This window comes from Geotrypetes seraphini, chromosome 1, assembly GCF_902459505.1.
Source record: "Geotrypetes seraphini chromosome 1, aGeoSer1.1, whole genome shotgun sequence".
In the NCBI taxonomy this organism is placed as follows: Eukaryota; Metazoa; Chordata; class Amphibia; order Gymnophiona; family Dermophiidae; genus Geotrypetes; species Geotrypetes seraphini.
In genome coordinates, this window is record NC_047084.1 from 526437171 (window position 1) to 526455165 (window position 17995).

Below are 17995 nucleotides of genomic sequence, written 5' to 3' on the forward strand. Positions count from 1 at the left end.
TCCATCTAATCTCTCCAGGGGCCTTCTTGTTCATGTGCTCCCACATCATAAGATCTTAACGACAGATGCGTACATGTCGCACTCAAGACACTTGGACTTTTCAGGAACAATCACTTCATATCATTCTACTAGAACTGAGTGATCTGCAGAGCACTGAATACATTTCAGGATCATCTCCTCAATCAAATAGTTCTGGTCTGTACAATTAAGTTGCTATGTACTGTGTAAACAAGCAAGGAAGCACAGAAGCCAAGAAGCGTCTCAAATCTGGAATTGGGCCATTCCACGAAACATCTTTCTCAAGGCATTATATCTGGCAGGCAAGCAGAAAGTACTGGCAGACAAGCTAAGGAGATACCTTCAACCTCACGAATGGTCCTTGAAAATGAAGACAGTTCAACGGATCTTCTCAACATATGGAATCCCTCAGATAGATCCGTTTGTCTCCCCCAAGAATTACAAACTTTCATTTTTTTGTTCAAGACTATACTCACCGCATTGTCTAGAATCCAATGCCTTCCTGATAGATTGGACAGACAAGTTTCTCTGTCTTTCCTCCAATATCCTTAATAGGGAAACTTCTATTCAAACTCAAACAGAAGCCAGCTACAATGATTCTCATCATTCCAAGATGGCCAAGACAGCTCTGGTTCCTTCTTCTACTTCAACTCAGTGCCAGGGAGCACAGCCCTCAACTCTCATCACTCAGAACAAGGGCTCATTAGCTCTAACAGCCTGGTACTTCTCTCCCAAAGACTGAATGATATTCATCTCTCCGCTCCAGTTTCAGCTATCATTGATGCTGCCAGGAAGCCTTCCACTCAACGCTACTATCGTTTTAAGTGGATTCACTTTTACTTATGGTGTACTCAGCAGCTTTTACTCTTGGTGTACTCAGCAAGCTCTACTTCCAGATACATGTCCCCTGTCTTCAGTTTTGGATTACCTGTTACAGCTCTCAGACTCAGGTCTAAAGACTACTTCAGTGAGAGTGCACCTCAGTGCCATCAATGCATTTCACATTCCTCTTCACAATAAACCTCTGGCTACTCACCCATTGGTTTCCAAATGTATGAAGGGACTGATGCACACAAAACCCCCTATCAAAATCTCCTCCGGTTTCTTGGGACTTCAATGTTGAACTTTCCACTCTCATTGGTTTCTTCAGCGCTCAAATATCTCATGTGGAAAGTGGTCTTCTTGATTTGAATCACTTCAGCTAGATGCATCAGTGAACTTCAAGCACTGGTTTCAGATCCACCTTGTACAACCTTTCACCATGACAGAGTAGTCCTCTGTACACATCCCAAATTCCTCCTAAAAGTCATCTCGGAATTTTACCTCAACCAGCCTATAGTTCTCCCTGTCTTCTTTTCAAGACAATCTACAAAATTGTGGAGCCAATATATGTTATCACAAAAATTTCTTTACAAAATTTTTTTCCTTCTAAATAGAATATGTTGACTATGCAAACATGCAAATACTGTCAAAAATAGGTCTAGGAGTGTGGAAAGACCTCAGGTATTTTCACCCAATTCACTATAGAGCAGCTGAAGCTGAACTACTCTATGGGTGTTGGTATAATCATCGATCTACCACCTCTTCCTTGTACAAATTTGCAATCAATTAAAATTCCACAGTATCAAAAAAGTCATTATTGATTATAAGGAACAGGGAACTTAACTTAAACATGAAACTTTTTGGTCAAACTTCATATCACCGATCCCAACAGGGCCCGTTTCGCCCTTGGCTTCCTCAGGAGATCAGGAAAAATAAAGCCATGTTCCAAAAGATATGAACTTTATCCTTATGTCATTCCTGCACCGTTCACAATTCACCAGCTTCTGTAGCGCTAGCCCTCTCAAAATACTGCATTTCAATAATATCGCTGTAGGGTGGGAGGGAGGACATTATGAAAAGAGATAAAATTTCAGAGAACAACAGTGGATCTTTGTTTTAAATACCGTCACACAATGGGGGCTTAACATGGAGATAGAATGGATGTCACTTATCTGAGCTTCTTATTGGCTGTCGTCACACTACAGCTACAGCTGGAAAGGATATCTAAATAATCAGTTAGAAGCCGCAGCCATCTTTGAACAAAGATTAAGTCGGGATGGTGCATGGTAGTAATGAAAAGGTAAGATTATACAAAGGTAAAATAATGAGATTCTTCAACAAATACTGGATGGAATCCTCATCTATCTGTTTGTTACTGCAGGGGGCTATTCTTGACAAAGCTTGACAGCGAAACATGTTTGACCAGATCCTTCCAGGTGCAGACAAGCAATTAAAACGAAAGTGAAAAGCCGTCAGTCTAGCGGTTATAAAGCTGTTATTTAATTCATTCTTTGATAATATTTATGGACTTGAAAGTTCTGTGAAAGTTTTTATTGAATGAGATTATGAGCGCTAAGCACTCTTTAAAAATATTTTTTTAAAAAGCAGATTAGATGATGATATATATGACAAAAATCAATTCATACAGCTGTTTCAAATAATTGGCTGGTGGAGGCATATCTGATAAATCTGAAAAAAAATATTATTTAAGCTGATTTTGAGATCATATGCACTGCTATTTTGTTGTAGATGTGAAATCTTTGTGGAAGTTTATAAAAAATTTTGGAGGCTATATCAGGGATACTGTAACTCTGAAGCACTGCTAATCATTCAGCTTTATTTATATTATATATTAGTGTCTTTTAGGTTTCCCACGAAAGGGGTCTCTCATACATATTGGGTTATGGGCGCGCCCCCCCCCCTCCCTTATTCTGCTTAATACAAGTATCGTTATCAGGCAAAGCCCAAGATAGGCCCTTCAGAACCATACTGAGGTCCCAAGACTGGAATGGCATGCATAATGGGGGGGGGGGGGGGGGTCACAATCTGCAGTGCCCCCCTCAAAAACTGAATCATGTCTGGAAGAGACACTAATAACTGCATGTTTTTCCCAGCCTTCAAACACGAGAGGCTGGCTACCTGTGCTTTGAGAGACAAAACCACTGCCCTTTTCAAGACCGGTCTGTAGAAAAGCTAGAGTCACTGAGATAGGAGCTTTCTTAGGTTCCACCCGTGTCTTGGAGCACCACAACTAAAAAGCCTTTCAAGTCTTTGCATAAGCCACAAACGTTGTGGGCTTATCCGCTCTAAGGAGAGTCGGAGAGTAGCCCTTCTGCAACAGGGCGGTGCATTCAAGAGTCATGCCGTAAAATCAAAGCACTCTGGATTCTCATTGGGAACTGGACCCTGATTGACCTGGACTGACTGAACTAGCAGCCTGAGACACCTGCCATTTAGGAAATGCAGCAGATCCTCAAACCAAGGCCAGAGAGGTGAGTCCAGAACTACCAGAAACATCAACCCCTGATGGTACGCTATTCTGTAGAGATTCGGCCCACCAGGGTCCATGGTGGAAACAGAGCAGAAGGTTGGTGGGCTAGGGTTCAATGAGGGCATCCAGTCCTGTGCTTCTCGGTTCGGTCCTTCGACTGTAGAAGCAATCTGTCTTTGTATTTTTTGGCTGTAGCTCCAAGATCCATGTCTGGTCTTCTCCAGTGCTGCACGAGGGTGAATGCCCGCTGGGACAGAGACGACTCCCTTGGATCCAGAGTTGGCCTGCTGAGAAAATCAGTCTGGACGTTCTCTACTCCTGTCATGTGTGCAGACGAGAGGACTTTTAAGAGCTTCCACCCATACGAACAACATCCATGCCTTCAGGCGCAGGGGAGAGCTTCTAAGGCCTCTTTGTCAGTTTACAAAAGCTACTGCTGTTGCATTGTCTGAAAACACTCTGACTGCTTTCCCGTCAGGAAAGAGTACCAAGCAAATGGCTCTCAGTTCCAGACAATTTATGGACCACTTGCTTTGAGGGGGTCCACTTGCCCCAGAGTGGGTAACCACAGCAGTGGACCCCCAGCAACTCAGGTTGCGGACATGAGGGTCATTCTTGAGTTGAATATGAAAGGCATGCCCATCGATAAGGCATCTCCCTGGAGCCACCAACATAAGCTGTGCTTTTCCCCCAAAGTCCAGGAGAGCTGCTTCTGCAGGGAGTGGCCACCCAGAAAGAAGAGAGACCTGGTGTGGCTGCATATGAACTCCCGTCCGAGGGACAACTTCTAGAGTGGCAGTCACTAGGACCTGAAGGAAATGCTAGGCCGTGGAGGCTCGGTAGATTCAGGATCTCTAAGATCTGCTTCCTGAGTTTCAGTTTGCATGACTTGGGAAGAAAAAAACATAGCCCTATAGTGTGTCAAAGTGGACTCCCAGATATTCCCAGCACAAAGTCAGCTGAAAGTAACTTTTTCGAAGTTCACTATCCAACCAAGGTTCTAGAGGAAATCAACCACCTGTTGCACTGCGTTTTTCACCATCCCTTTGAGAAGGACACTGATAAGTCAATCGTCCAGGAAAGGATACACCTAAACACCCATCCAGTGTAAGTTAGCTACTACAACCACCATCACCTCGGCAAAAGTGCATGGAGCTTTGGCCAACCAGAAAGGGAGCGCTACAAACTGGATGTGTCGCTGAAGAATGTGGAATCTCAGTTATCTCCTATAATCGGGAAAGATGTGAAAATATGCATCCGTTAAAGCTAGGAATTCTCCCAGAGCCACCACCACTATGATGGCACGAACAGTCTCCATGTGAAAGTGGGGGTCCTTAAGGGCCTCGTTTACTGACTTAAAGTCCAGAATGGGCCTCCAATTTTCTGTGCCTTTCTTCGGTACTATGAAGGAGGATCTGCATAAGCCCAATTCTTCTTCAGAAACTGGCACTATAGTATGCATGTCCAAGAGTCATTGCACTGTTGCTTGGACAACAGCCTACCTTTCACGCCATCCGGCTGTGGACTCAAGGAACAAATCTGATGGGGGCTGAGAAAACTTAATCATATGTCCCTCCTGAACAATGTCCACCCAATAATTTGACAAATTCTGTTCCCATTCCCTCCAGAAAGTCGATAGGCCAATGTGAGAGAAGATGGCCACCGACCTGGCATTATTGTGGCTTCTTACTGGCTGAACCGCCACGGGAACAAGAGGGTTGCTAGTGCCAGCAACTGCCAAATCTCTGTCTGGACCCTCGGAAGGGTCCCTGAGAAGAGTAACCAGAAGAAATTTGGCTGGATCTCCAAGAGGTAGGAAAACTGCTTCTGCCACCCCTGGCAAACTGCTGTCTGAGAGGTATTTGGGACGGCTGTCATACTGGCCAAATTGTTGCCTAAATCTTTGCCAAAAAGCATGTGCCCCCTAAAGGGTAACTTGCTGAGAGTGGCCTTGGAGGCTGTATTGCCTGTTCACTGTCTGATCCAGAACATTTGGTGAAGAAAAGAAGTACGCCGAAACTTTACTCAGGACCCTGATGTCATAAAGAGCATCAACCACATAATCCACTCCCTCTTAATCATGTGGGGGCAGGTATTTCCCAGCTCTGAGGGACCAAACCGCAATCTTGTATGGCAGGAGAGGCCTTAAACAATCTGGTACAATCAGAGCCTCAGAACCCTCCCTGGTGCATCCCAGGATGCACCAGGGAGGGGAAGGCCCACCATTTTGAAGAGGCGGGCCGACTGAAGGGAGCAGGCATCCTAAGCAAGGTAAGGGGGAGGGGTGGTGTGGCAGCAGGAGTGGGCATCTCTCCCACTGCCCGGGGGGGAGGGGGTGTCAGAGGGTGCGATACTTGGCAGCGGGAGGGAAAAGGTATTTCTCCTGCTGCCGGGGGCTGTCAGGTGGGAGTTGCTTGATGTTGGCAGCAGGAATGGGCATCTCTCCCATTGTCAGGGGGATGGGGTGTTGGAAGGGGCATTGCTTGGCGGCAAGAGGGAGTGGCAGCTCTCCCACTGCCCGAGGGGGGGAGTCGGGTGGGGGGGTTGCTAGACCGGTGGCTCAATTTGTTGTGTGGGGGGGTTGCATTTATTCTGTGCATGTTCCCATTGCTATTGCTAGCACATGCAAATTTAGCAAACCTTCGCTACTCTCCACCAACCTCATTTGCATGAGCGTTTTTTGAAAATGACTCACTTTTTAAAAAATTACTACAATAACAGCTGCGACAGCAGCCCATCTGTTTTTAATGTAAATTTTTGAGAATCTAGCCCTTTGAACCAGCAGTTGTACTTATCTAAAACATTTCAGTCCCCTGACAGGTTTTGTTGTGCTGCAGTGCCTGGACAAAGTGGTTATTTTGGGTTATATGGTGTGTGGCACTCTGAATGTGACCTCCCTTCTGCTCTCTAAGTCTTGAGCCAATAGAGATCCAGCTGAAAATTTTTGCATGATTTAGTTTGAGACCCTAGTGAATGTCCACACAAAATTTTATTCAATCTGGACAAGGAAATTGAGCGTGATTTTCAAAATTGATCCATTTTTCAAAAATGATCCAATTGACCTCGACACCTTTTTTTTTGAATTTAGAATACATTTTATTTGAAGTCAGAATAAGCATTTGCTTTATTGTATAAATGTATAGAGTAAAAATGATCCTACCTCTTCAATTTCCTTAATGAAGCAAAATAGAAAAGCATATAATGAAAACTTAAATGACAATTATAGTACATTTCCAACAAGAATTAAATTAACATTTTTTTTGCTTACATGTTAAAAGTATAAAAATTAAAGCCACAAATACAATACTGTATATATCTGCATACAAAAAGCCATCTAAGAACAAAGGGAGGTGACAAAGGGTAGTGACAAATTAGTTTACACTGAGGAAAGTGGTGATACCAGTAGTGTGGCCACAGCAATTGATCCTTAGTCTGGTTCTAAGATATATTATGAAAGGGCTTGTCTTTTTTTGTGGACAATACCAAGATCCGCAACAGGTTCAACATCAAGTAGGTAAAAAACCAAGCCAAAAGAAAACATGAAGAACATAAAACTGGAGAAATGATCTAGAGTTTGGCAGAAAAGTTAGTGCTAAAAAAGTAGGGGCATACATTTGAAATTTAAAAATAAAAAGTTAACAGTATGGAGGGGGAGATGAATGATGAGAATAGGATCTGGAGGCAATAGTATTTCATGACCTTAAAGTGGCCAAACAAGTAGATGAAGTGCTGTAAAAGCCAGGATGTTTGGATTAGAGAATGACACAGGGAAAAAATTTATCACCGTTCCCGCCCTGTCCCCGTGAGCTCGGTCCCCGTCCCATCCCCGCCCTGCAACTGTCAGATCCCATCCGCACAAGCCTCGAATAGTTATGATTTTATACTGACCTAAAGTATAAAAAGACAATATGGTGTATAATTGTAATTTTATAAACACAAATAATCCAAAGAAAGGATCAATAAAACCCCTGTCTCCCCTTACTTTTACAAATGTTCCCTCCACTATTGTGAAAACTGAACAAACCAAATTACTACAGAATGCTACATAGAAAAATCAAGCTAACAGAATACTTCAGTCACACATGACAGGAATAGTGTTAGGAGAGTGCAACTAGGGCAACTGCCCCCTGGTCAGAGAGATAGCCCTAAGCCAGCTGGAAGCTAAAGAAGCACAGCCTTGGCTTTGCGGTCCCCAGTTATGTCTAATACCAGCTCTAGCAGGATACATATTTCAAATCTGAAACATTCTAATCACAAAATATAAAATAAAGTTTATTTTTTTTTCTACCTTTTGTTGTCTGGTAATTTTATTCTTCAAATCACATTGGTCTCAGGCTTTGGTTTCCTTCTGTCTTCATCATGGCATGGCTTGCTCCTGAAGGTAAAATAGGCGCAAGAGGAGCTGGGGAGGAGATGGCGAGTCTTACACCGGTGCAATTTTTTTTACCACAGGAGAAAGACTTTTCACTGCTCCCACGGGACGGTAAAAGGTCTTGTCCTCGTTCCCGCAGGGCAGTGAAAGATCTTGTCCCCATTCCTGTGGTAAACCAGTTGCAAATGTCTCCATTCTTGCGTATTTACTGCGGTGACCACGGTTTACCGTGGTAAACGATCCCCGTGTCATTCTCTAGTTTGGATACACAGGGAGAGTGAGAGCCAACAGGAAAATGGCGACAGTGCCAAGGTACAAATCTGTTGAGCCCTCAGGTGGAGTATTGTATGCAATTCTTCAAAAGGATATAAACTGGATAAGTTTATCCAGATATTGGTCACTAACATGTTCAAGGGTCTTTGCCATAACATATAGGGAAAGATTTAAATATCCAAAAATCAATGCATCCTGAAGGAAAGGAAGGATAGAAGCTTTGAGAGAGACATTTAAACATCTCCAAAGTGTAAATGCATAGGAGGCAAGCCTCTTTCAAATGACAGGAGACACTAAGGTGAGAAGTCATAGGAGGAAGAGGACAGACTCAGGAGTAATCTAAAGAAATATTTTCTTATGGGTACATTGTACAGTCTCCCAGGGGAAGGGCAGGGGGAACAAATAATATCTTAAAGAAAACAAGCAAGCATAGAGGTTTTCTGAGGGAGAAAAGATTATAGAGCTGAGGAGCTTGGACAGGCCATAAACAGTCCTCCGGTTATGAAAAATCCATCTAGTGCAAACAGAGCTGAAGCATGTTATGGATGATTGGCTGCAGGAAATTTCCATGGTTTTTCAGTAACAAAATCCCTCTCCTATTGTTTGTTGTCATTGTCATCGCTGCCACTGCCTCCCTCTTTAAAAAAATTCCCATAGCAATGAAAGCCATACTAGCATGGGATATTGGGCTTGTGTGACAGCTTCAGAAAAATAGATGTTTCTGATTTGTCTGATGTTAAGTGTGTATATGTTTTGGTAGATATATGTTAGTATTTCAGAAAATGCATATGTATGTGCTGGCACATACACATTTATGCTTCTACTGCTGTGTTGATCCCACAGACACTTTACATGTTTATGATTTTAAAAATGAACATTACCACAGCATATAAACCAGTTCATACATGGCAATTTCTTGATTCATTTTAGAACAAGTTCTATCAGCAAATCCTATTCTAAAGTACAGTACTAAAGGAACTCGAGACATTCCAACTTGGATGTCTAAATTCCCATTTAACATAATATACCAACAGACTAATGTAAACTAGTTCATCAATTTTACAAATTCTTTAGGGCTTCAGACATGCCATTACTTGTTCGCTGATATTTTTAGCGATACAAAAAGCACAGTTACTTACCGTAACAGGTGTTATCCAGGGACAGCAGGCAGATATTCTCACATGTGGGTGACGTCATCTACGGAGCCCCGACGCGGACAGCTTTTCAAGCAAACTTGATTAAAGCTTTCAAGTTTGCTAGTGCTGCACCACGCATGTGTGTGCCTTCCTGGCGCATACCCTCCTCATGGTCCTCAGTTCAGATAGCTAGCAAAGAAGCCAACCTCGGGGAGGCGGGCGGGTTGTGAGAATATCTGCCTGCTGTCCCTGGATAACACCTGTTACGGTAAGTAACTGTGCTTTATCCCAGGACAAGCAGGCAGCATATTCTCACATGTGGGTGACCTCCAAGCTAACCAAAAAGGGACGGAGGGAAGTTGGCAATTCAAGAAAATAGATTACGCAAAACCGACTGGCCAAACCGGCCGTCGCTCCTGGACAGAGTATCCAGGCAGTAGTGGGAGGTGAAAGTATGAACCGAAGACCAAGTGGCAGCCTTGCAAATCTCCTCGATAGGCGTCGACCTGAGGAAAGCTACAGAAGCCGCCATCGCTCGGACTTTATGTCCCGTGACTCGACCATGCAGCGCGAGACCAGCCTGAGCGTAGGAAAAGGAAATACAAGCAGCCAACCAGTTGGACAAGGTGCGCTTGGAAACTGGGCGTCCCAACCAATTAGGGCGAAGGACAAAAAGAATTGAGGAACCGTCCAAGGAGACTGAGTGCGTTGAAGACAAAAAGCCAACGCCCTCTTACAGTCAAGTGTGTGAAGCGCCACCTCGCCAGGAGGCGAGTGGGGCTTCGGAAAAAAGACCGGAAGAACAATGGAAAGATCGAAAGGAAAGTCCGAAACCACCCTGGAGAAGAACTGGGGTTGAGCACGCAGGACCACCGTGTCATGATGAAATACAGGAAAAGACGGGTCCGCAACCAGAGCTTGCAGCTCACTGACTCTGCAAGCAGACGTGAGAGCAACCAGGAATACCACCTGCCAGGTGAAGTAATTCAAAAGAGCTTCATCAATGGAATCAAATGGAGGTATCACCAATTGAGCCAGGAACACACAAAGATCCCAAACCACCGGAGGGGCTTTGAGCGGAGGATGTACAATGAAGAGATCCCTCATAAAGCGGGAAACCGTCAGATGGACGGAGAGCAGCGTCCCATTCAGCGGCCGATGAAAGGCAGCAATTGCACAGAGGTGGACTCGAAAAGATGTAGATTTGAGACCAGACCGAGACAAGTGCAACAGATAATCCAGCACTGAAGGCAAGGAGGCAGAGAGCGAATCCATGCGGTGCTCAGCACACCACGCAGCAAATCAGGACCATCTCTGGGAAAAGCATTGCCGAGTGGAGATCTTTCGAGAGGCCTCGAGAACACCCCCACCGACTGAGAGAAACAGAAGGAGGGAGGCACGTTGGGAGGAACCAATCTGATAAGTGTAGAGACTGCAGATTGGAATGCAACAGAAACCGCAACACTGAGACAGCAGAGACGGGAACATAGGTAGAAGCTGAGTCTCCCTGACACGCTGGAGGAGCAGGGAGAACCATGGCCGCCAGGGCCACAGAGGCGCCATCAAGATCCTGGTGGCGCAGACCGACAGGAGGTGTATCAAAGACCCGAGAATCAGAGTAAAGGGAGGGAATGCATAGAGGAACCTGTCCATTCCATCGAGAAGGAAAGCATCCACCTCGATGCGAACCCAGGAGAACATCGAGCAATATCGATGCAACCAGTAAGTGAGGGGTGAAGCGAACAGAACTACCTGTTGGGTTCCCCACCGAACAACCACATGCCGCAGAGTCTGAGAATGGAGCAACCATTCATGCGGCCGAAAAGGGCGACTCAACGTGTCCACCCGACAATGCTGCACGCCCTGGAAATACACCGCCCGAAGAAAGAAGCAGTGGTGTAACGCCCCCTGCCAATGACGAAGGGCTTCCCTGCAAAGTAACAGGGAACCTGTACACCCTGGCTTGGTCACAGAATACATCGCCACCGAGATGTCGGGACGCACCAGGACCCCGCAATCTTGCAACCAATAACGAAAATCCACCACGGCATTGTAAATGGCCCGGAGCTCCAGCAGATTGATGCGGCTGCGACAGTCCGCACCCGACCCAGGACCCTGAGTCCGAAGGCCGTCGAGGTGCACCCCTAAGCCAATGCCGAGGAGTCCATCGGCAGAACCTTCTGATGCGGGGATACGAAGAGGTGGCCCACCAACGAAACAAGCGTGTCAAGGAGGGAGGCACCACAATGTGCTGGGAAGCGGGATCCCGATCCTGCCATCACTGAGATGCTCGGGTCCAGCAGGGAACACGAAGATGAAACCAGGCGAACATCGGGACATCCACCGTGGAGACCCCTGATCCCAAAAGGATCAGCATCAGCTCGGCTGAGGCCGAAGACCGCTGAGACACCAGCCGACTCAAGCGCCGACAGGGGGCCTGCCGAGGCAGAGGCAGAAAAGACCGGAGGCGGACCGAGGACAGAGGGGCCACCTTCCGGCATAAACAAACAAGGGCCTCCCCCTGAGGCCGAGACAAGAAGGAGCGCAGACCAACTGGGTCCAGGTCCGCCCCAACGGACTCCCGAGACTGGGGCGGCCAGAGTCTGACCCACTCCCGTACTAGAAACTAGTGCAGGTCACGGAGGGCCAGGATCAGACGCAGATGGGAGGATGGGAATGCCCAACCGACAGAAGTGAGGCTATACTCCCGGTGCGTAGACACGGAGACACCCCTCCCGAAGGGAGGGGAGGAATCCCCAGAAGGAGAGCAGCCCGGAGGCTATGCGAGAATAGACAAAAAGACGGCCAGGAGTCGCCGAAGCCGGCGGCTGAACCCTAACCTGGCGCTGCTGCAGCTATTGCGGCTGCTGCGAAGGAGGCCGAGATAACACAAGAAAGGTATCCGGAGGGCCCCTCCGGAGAAGGAGTCCAAACCACCAAGGCACACGGGATTTAGCTGAAGGCGTCCCGATAGGCGAAGGACCGGTCGCGTTCTGAGAGATGGTTAGTGGCCACCGCAAGAGAGGCCTCAAGAAGTGCAGAACTCACGCAAGTAAAAGCGGCGAGACGATCCTGGAGGTTCGGATCCTCAGCCACACTCTGCGCCAAGCGAGATGACGCATGGCGGGAGCAATAGAGCCGGAGCAGGGAGAGAGTCTCCTCCAGGAAACCAAACTCCGCACTACAAGATTCCGTCACGGCTGCCCGGAATGAACCGAAGAGAAAGCGGGGAACCCTCTCGAACAGGAGCTGGAGACGTCGAGGCGCAAACCCGCAGTCGACGCCGAGGCCCAAAACCTCAGCCGCTGCCGAGGTAAAAAGCCCCCAGCGACGTTGCGGCACCAAGCCACAGTCGACTTCGAAACACAAGGCCACAGCCAACCAAAGGGCACAAAGCCCCAAGCGACGTCAAGTCACAAAGCTCCCGTCGACGGCACGAAGCCTCGGCAACGACGAGGCACAGAGCTCCAGCCGACGAGGAGGCCCCCAGCCTCAGTCGACGTCGAGGCACAAGCCTCAGGCGACGTCGAAGCACAAGCATCAAGTGACGCGGAGCACACGGCTGCAGCCGACGTCGAAGGGACAAACCATCTGCCGAGACACCCAGCCTCAGTCGACATCGAGACCCCAAGCCCCAGTCGACATTGAGGCAGAAAATCGAAGCACAAAGCCTTAGACGATGTCGAGGCACCCAGCCGCATTCTACGTCGAGGCACAAGGTCTCAGGCGGCGGTGAGACACGAAGCCTCCGTCGACGTCGAGGCCCGAAGCCTCCGTCGACGTCGAGGCCCGAAGCCTCCGTCGACGTCGAGGCCCGAAGCCTCCGTCGACGTCGAGGCCCGAAGCCTCCGTCGACGTCGAGGCCCGAAGCCTCAGTCGACGTCGAGGCCCGAAGCCTCAGTCGACGTCGAGGCCCGAAGCCTCAGTCGACGTCGAGGCCCGAAGCCTCAGTCGACGTCGAGGCCCGAAGCCTCAGTCGACGTCGAGGCCCGAAGCCTCAGTCGACGTCGAGGCCCGAAGCCTCAGTCGACGTCGAGGCACGAAGCCTCAGTCGACGTCGAGGCACGAAGCCTCAGTCGACGTCGAGGCACGAAGCCTCAGTCGACGTCGAGGCACGAAGCCTCAGTCGACGTCGAGGCACGAAGCCTCAGTCGACGTCGAGGCACGAAGCCTCAGTCGACGCCGAGGCACGAAGCCTCCGTCGACGTCGAGGCACGAAGCTCCAGTCGACGTCGAGGCACATCGAGGTTCAGAAGTCGGCACCGTACCAATGAAACTGGTAATAAAGGTGCAGCAGTGCGCTCCATAAAGGGCAACCTCGAGATGAGTATTCCCATGAAAGGAGGCACGCTTCGAAGGTCTCGTAGAGGCGGGCACGACTGCACTCGATGCCTGGAATGCCTGAGACTCAGCCGATGGCATTACCGAGGTAACGCAGCTAGAAGACAGAAAGAAAGAAAGAAGACTTACCGGGGATCGAAGCTACTCAGTCCGATTCCAACGAAGGAAAAAGGGTCCCGGCCATCCTGCTTACACGAGGTGAGCCCAGAGAGAGGCCAGGGAAGAAGAAAATACAGCTGCAGCCAAATGAGGCCTAGCCGCATGGCTGAGGCCCAAGAAGGGCCTGCCGGGCAGAAACACAATAAAAAGTCCTTTTTTTTTTTAAAACAAAGAAATACACGATCAAGCAACAAACGCACAGCGACTCCCTAACAAAATAAAGAAGCTGCGGTGCTAGAAAGGCACTTAGAAGAACGCAGAGAAGAGAGACAGGGCTTTCTGGCTCCGCGGAAAACTAAGAACTGAGGACCATGAGGAGGGTATGCGCCCTCTAGTGAATCAGGAAGGCACACACATGCGTGGTGCAGCACTAGCAAACTTGAAAGCTTTAATCAAGTTTGCTTGAAAAGCTGTCCGCGTCGGGGCTCCGTAGATGACGTCACCCACATGTGAGAATATGCTGCATGCTTGTCCTGGGATAACGTATTTTATATGGCTATGGCTGTGGCTTCTTCATTTGCCCATATATATTTATTTTTTGCAATTTCTCTTATTTTTTATATATAAAGTGCTTCCCATAAATAGTTATAAAAAAGTTAACTTATCTTAGCAAATTGTCATTTTCTTAATAGGATCGGGTCGGGGCTTGTCACATCGACATGTTTCGCCATAAGGCTTTTTCAAGATACAGTCCCCCTTTTTTTCAGTTCAAACAGACCATCCCGATAGCCAAAGCTTTCTGATCTATCAAGGAAGTGACTGGATATTTACTTAAATTCCCATTTAGACATGTTTTCTAAAATCTGCCTCTAGTTAAAGTGACCTTTTTGAAAGCATAACATAAGAACATAAGCAATGCCTCTGCTGGGTCAGACCTGAGGTCCATCGTGCCCAGCAGTCCGCTCTCGCGGCGGCCCAACAAGTCCAGGACCTGTGCAGTAATCCTCTATCTATACCCCTCTATCCCCTTTTCCAGTAGGTAATTATCCAATACACTTCTCCCTCTGTATTCGCGAAGATTAGGGGCAAATACCCCAAAACCGCAAATAACTTTTTTCTATATTATTCACGGTTTTTTTGTTAAATCCCTTGTGAATATCAGGAAATCGAGAATAAAACTCTTATGTTCACATTCGCAATTGTTTTGGAAAACCAAGTTATTTATTGCAGTTTTTGCATTATAATGTATAGTATTAAAGCATGGCTGATATACAGTACAGTAACACGTACCTATCTCTTATTCAGGCGGTGTCTTCAGCCTCATCATCCTGTACATGTGCTACATGCAGTGCAGGAAGAGGAGACAAAGGATAAGTGAGCAACAGGTGCCTCCTCAGGCAGTGGAAGTAGATATTCAGTATCTTCATCCTCATCATCCTGTACATGTTCAGTATGTGGTACAGGAGTAGGAGGAAGAAGAAGAGACGAAGGGGATGTCAGCTCATGGGTGGCTGAGGTGGATGGAGAGGCAATGACTCTTGGAATTTTTTGGAAATATATCGTGACTTCCATCTAGCTCTTCTGTTTCTTCATTTCTTTATATATATTCATGTATGTAGACATTGCTGCTTCTGCTAACTCCTTCACTTTCAACGCGCGTACAATGGATGGGTCGATGCCATAAAAAAAGTCCATCAAAGCATTGAACCTGCATAGGCCCTCTGCAATATTGTCCAATGTAAACTTGTCTTCTAGCACTTTTTCTTCTACTCTTTCCACCTCTTCATCTGGTATTGCCTCTCCTTCGAGAGCAGTTAGGTCAATTAGGTCATCTTCTGTTAGTTCGTTGGATCTGATGTCTATTAAATCTTGAATATCCTCCAGATCCATATCTTCAAAGCCTTCCCCACCCACCTTCTTTGCCAAGTTCACGATGTCTTCCATAATTTCTTGGATTGGCTCTGTGGTAATGACAGTGAGCTCCTAATTTTTACACATTCAGGCCAAAGATTCTTCCAGCACAAGTTCACTGTCTCTGGCTTGACAGCTTTCAGCGCTCTTTCAATAATATTGATGGCATTAGCGATAGTAAAGTCATTCCACTTTTTCATGATGTTCTCCATGTTGGGGCCTTCTTCCATCGCATGGACAATCCTATCCACTGAATACCGTGTGTAGTGTGCCTTGAATGTTCTTATTACCCCCTGGTCGAGAGGCTGGATGAGAGATGTTGCGTTGGGGGTTATGTAGACGATCTCAACACCCTCTTAGTAGCACTTTTGGTAGCACTTGATGTTTTTCGCTTTGTAGCCATACTGCGAATATGGTGGGAGACCTGGACTGTTCCTGAAGGAGAGACAATACTGAAGCAAGTGCTGGAAAAAAAAGCAAATTTTTCTCTCTGCACACTGAAGCAAGTGCTGGAAAAAAAGCAAATTTCTCTCTCTGCAAGCTGAAGCAAGTGCTAGGGAAAAAATGCCAAACTTTTTATTGGTACTCCAGGATGATGTCATTTGGGGAGAAGCCAGCAAGATAACCGCAAATAATCGAAGTCGCGAGTAATAAACCCATGAATATGGAGGGAGAAGTGTATAACAAATGCTGTTAGCAATAACCTAACTTACATTTTTTTTTAAATTCTATGTAAGCAAAAAAAACATGCTCTCTGATACAGAAAACAGCCAATTATATGATTATCATAGAAAAAATATTTTAATAAAACATTTCAAATATAAAAATAAAATACCTCTCTTATTTCATCCTTAGCCTGTTGCAATTTATCAGGCCTGTTGGCAAACTGAAGCTTGGCTTCTGCCTCGCGCTTTTTCTGTAAGTTGATTTGAGCATCTTGCCATTTCTGCCAGCATTTCATGCGCTGATCAAATATACCCTGCACACCCAAGAGTTTATCACATTACTATTATGCATAGGTTATAAAAAGGAAACATTTTATGTAAAAGCTATGGGTATAAGAAAATTAAGTAGCACATGAACACCCATGACTTCCAAACAGCTTTATTCATTTTGAATTACACCAACTGCAGCTTAAATTCCTAAGTAGGAATTTCACTTCAGATTTCATTTCCAGACAAGCCCAGTAGCAGCACCAAGGCAGTAGAAAGAGTGCAAGTTTACTTCCAAAAGGTTGAGATAGCAAGGTGCTAGGGAAAGGGACAGCATGCCCATCTATTACTGCTGCAAATGAGAGTCAAGACTTCCCCCATTAGTCATCTACAAAATATGGTTCTGCTGTACCATAATCAGGATTATTTTCTTATTTTCCCAATAAGTCCTTTTAAAATTTGGCTTCACTGGCCATTTTACCATCCTCAAGTTACAAATTACTAGGAACAAGTTAGGTTCAGCACCAGTATATTATTCTTTCCTTTTGAAATGTGATAAGGACATAAGACTACTTTACTCCTTTCATTCAACAGGAATATCACTGGATTTAAAAACAATTTCTGTCAGGTCTTACTTTAACTGCAGCAATAAGACGAATATAGTCACTTAGTAGTTCTGAGAATACATAGAAGTCTGCAAAGGCCTGCTCTTGATGCAGCTGATCAATTTTTTCTTCCACCTCCGCAAGCTGAGACAGAGCTCTAGACAATGCTGTGTGATCTTCTGAGTTACCCAGCATGGCTGTACTTTTAGCAAAGGCAGCTGTGTTAATTGAAAGTTCTGATATGGAGAAAAATGTATATAAAAAGTTTTACTTCATGAGACAGTGATAGGAGAGTGCACATTTCACATCCTATCATCTAAAAAATAGAATTTCCAAATACATTAATCTATAAAACATGCCTTACTTTCATAATTAAAGAGCCATACTAGAGAATGACACGGGGACAAATTTTTCCCTGCCCCTGCGAGTTTTGTCGCTGTCCTTACCCCATTCCTATAAGCTCTGCCTTAACTGCACAAGCCTCAAATACTTACGTTTTTAAGTGTTTGAGGCTTGTGCAGATGAGGACAGAGCTTGCAGGAATGGGGCAGGTGTAGGAAAAGAACTCGTGGGGATGGGAAAATGAGTTCCCACATGGACAGGGAAAAATTTGTCCCCACATCATTCTCTAAACCAATGTTCTTCAATCTTTTTACACCTATGGACCGGCGGAAATAAAAGAATTATTTTGTGGACCGGCATCGGTCCACGGACTGGCAGTTAAACAGCACTGGGCTAAGTCTTGGGCCAGACCCCGCCCCCATAATAGTACTAATTGTAACACTATTTTTTCCATTCATTTTTCATATATACACAATATAATTTTATTAACAACACATAATGCTTAACCACAAAATTAAACTACACAAAGCACACTGTAAGCTTCTCAACATTCATTCCTATCAAAACACAGATAACCCCCTATACAAATATGGGACCACAAACTAAAATTACTAATATATTCAAATGAAACCCTAAGATTCAAGACTCTGCAT

General features: G+C 46.0%; 1 protein-coding gene across 2 annotated transcripts in view; it reads right to left on the reverse strand.

The window, feature by feature from the left end:
• Positions 1-17995, reverse strand: part of SNX2 (sorting nexin 2) — a 162000-nt gene that overhangs the window by 28679 nt on the left and 115326 nt on the right. For both annotated transcript variants that reach the window (XM_033929011.1, XM_033929010.1), the window contains exons 11-12: positions 17031-17236; positions 16299-16442 (exon numbers count right to left, since the gene is read on the reverse strand). In XM_033929011.1, the coding sequence (XP_033784902.1) occupies positions 16299-16442; positions 17031-17236 (350 nt within the window). The remainder of the gene's footprint in view (positions 1-16298; positions 16443-17030; positions 17237-17995) is intronic.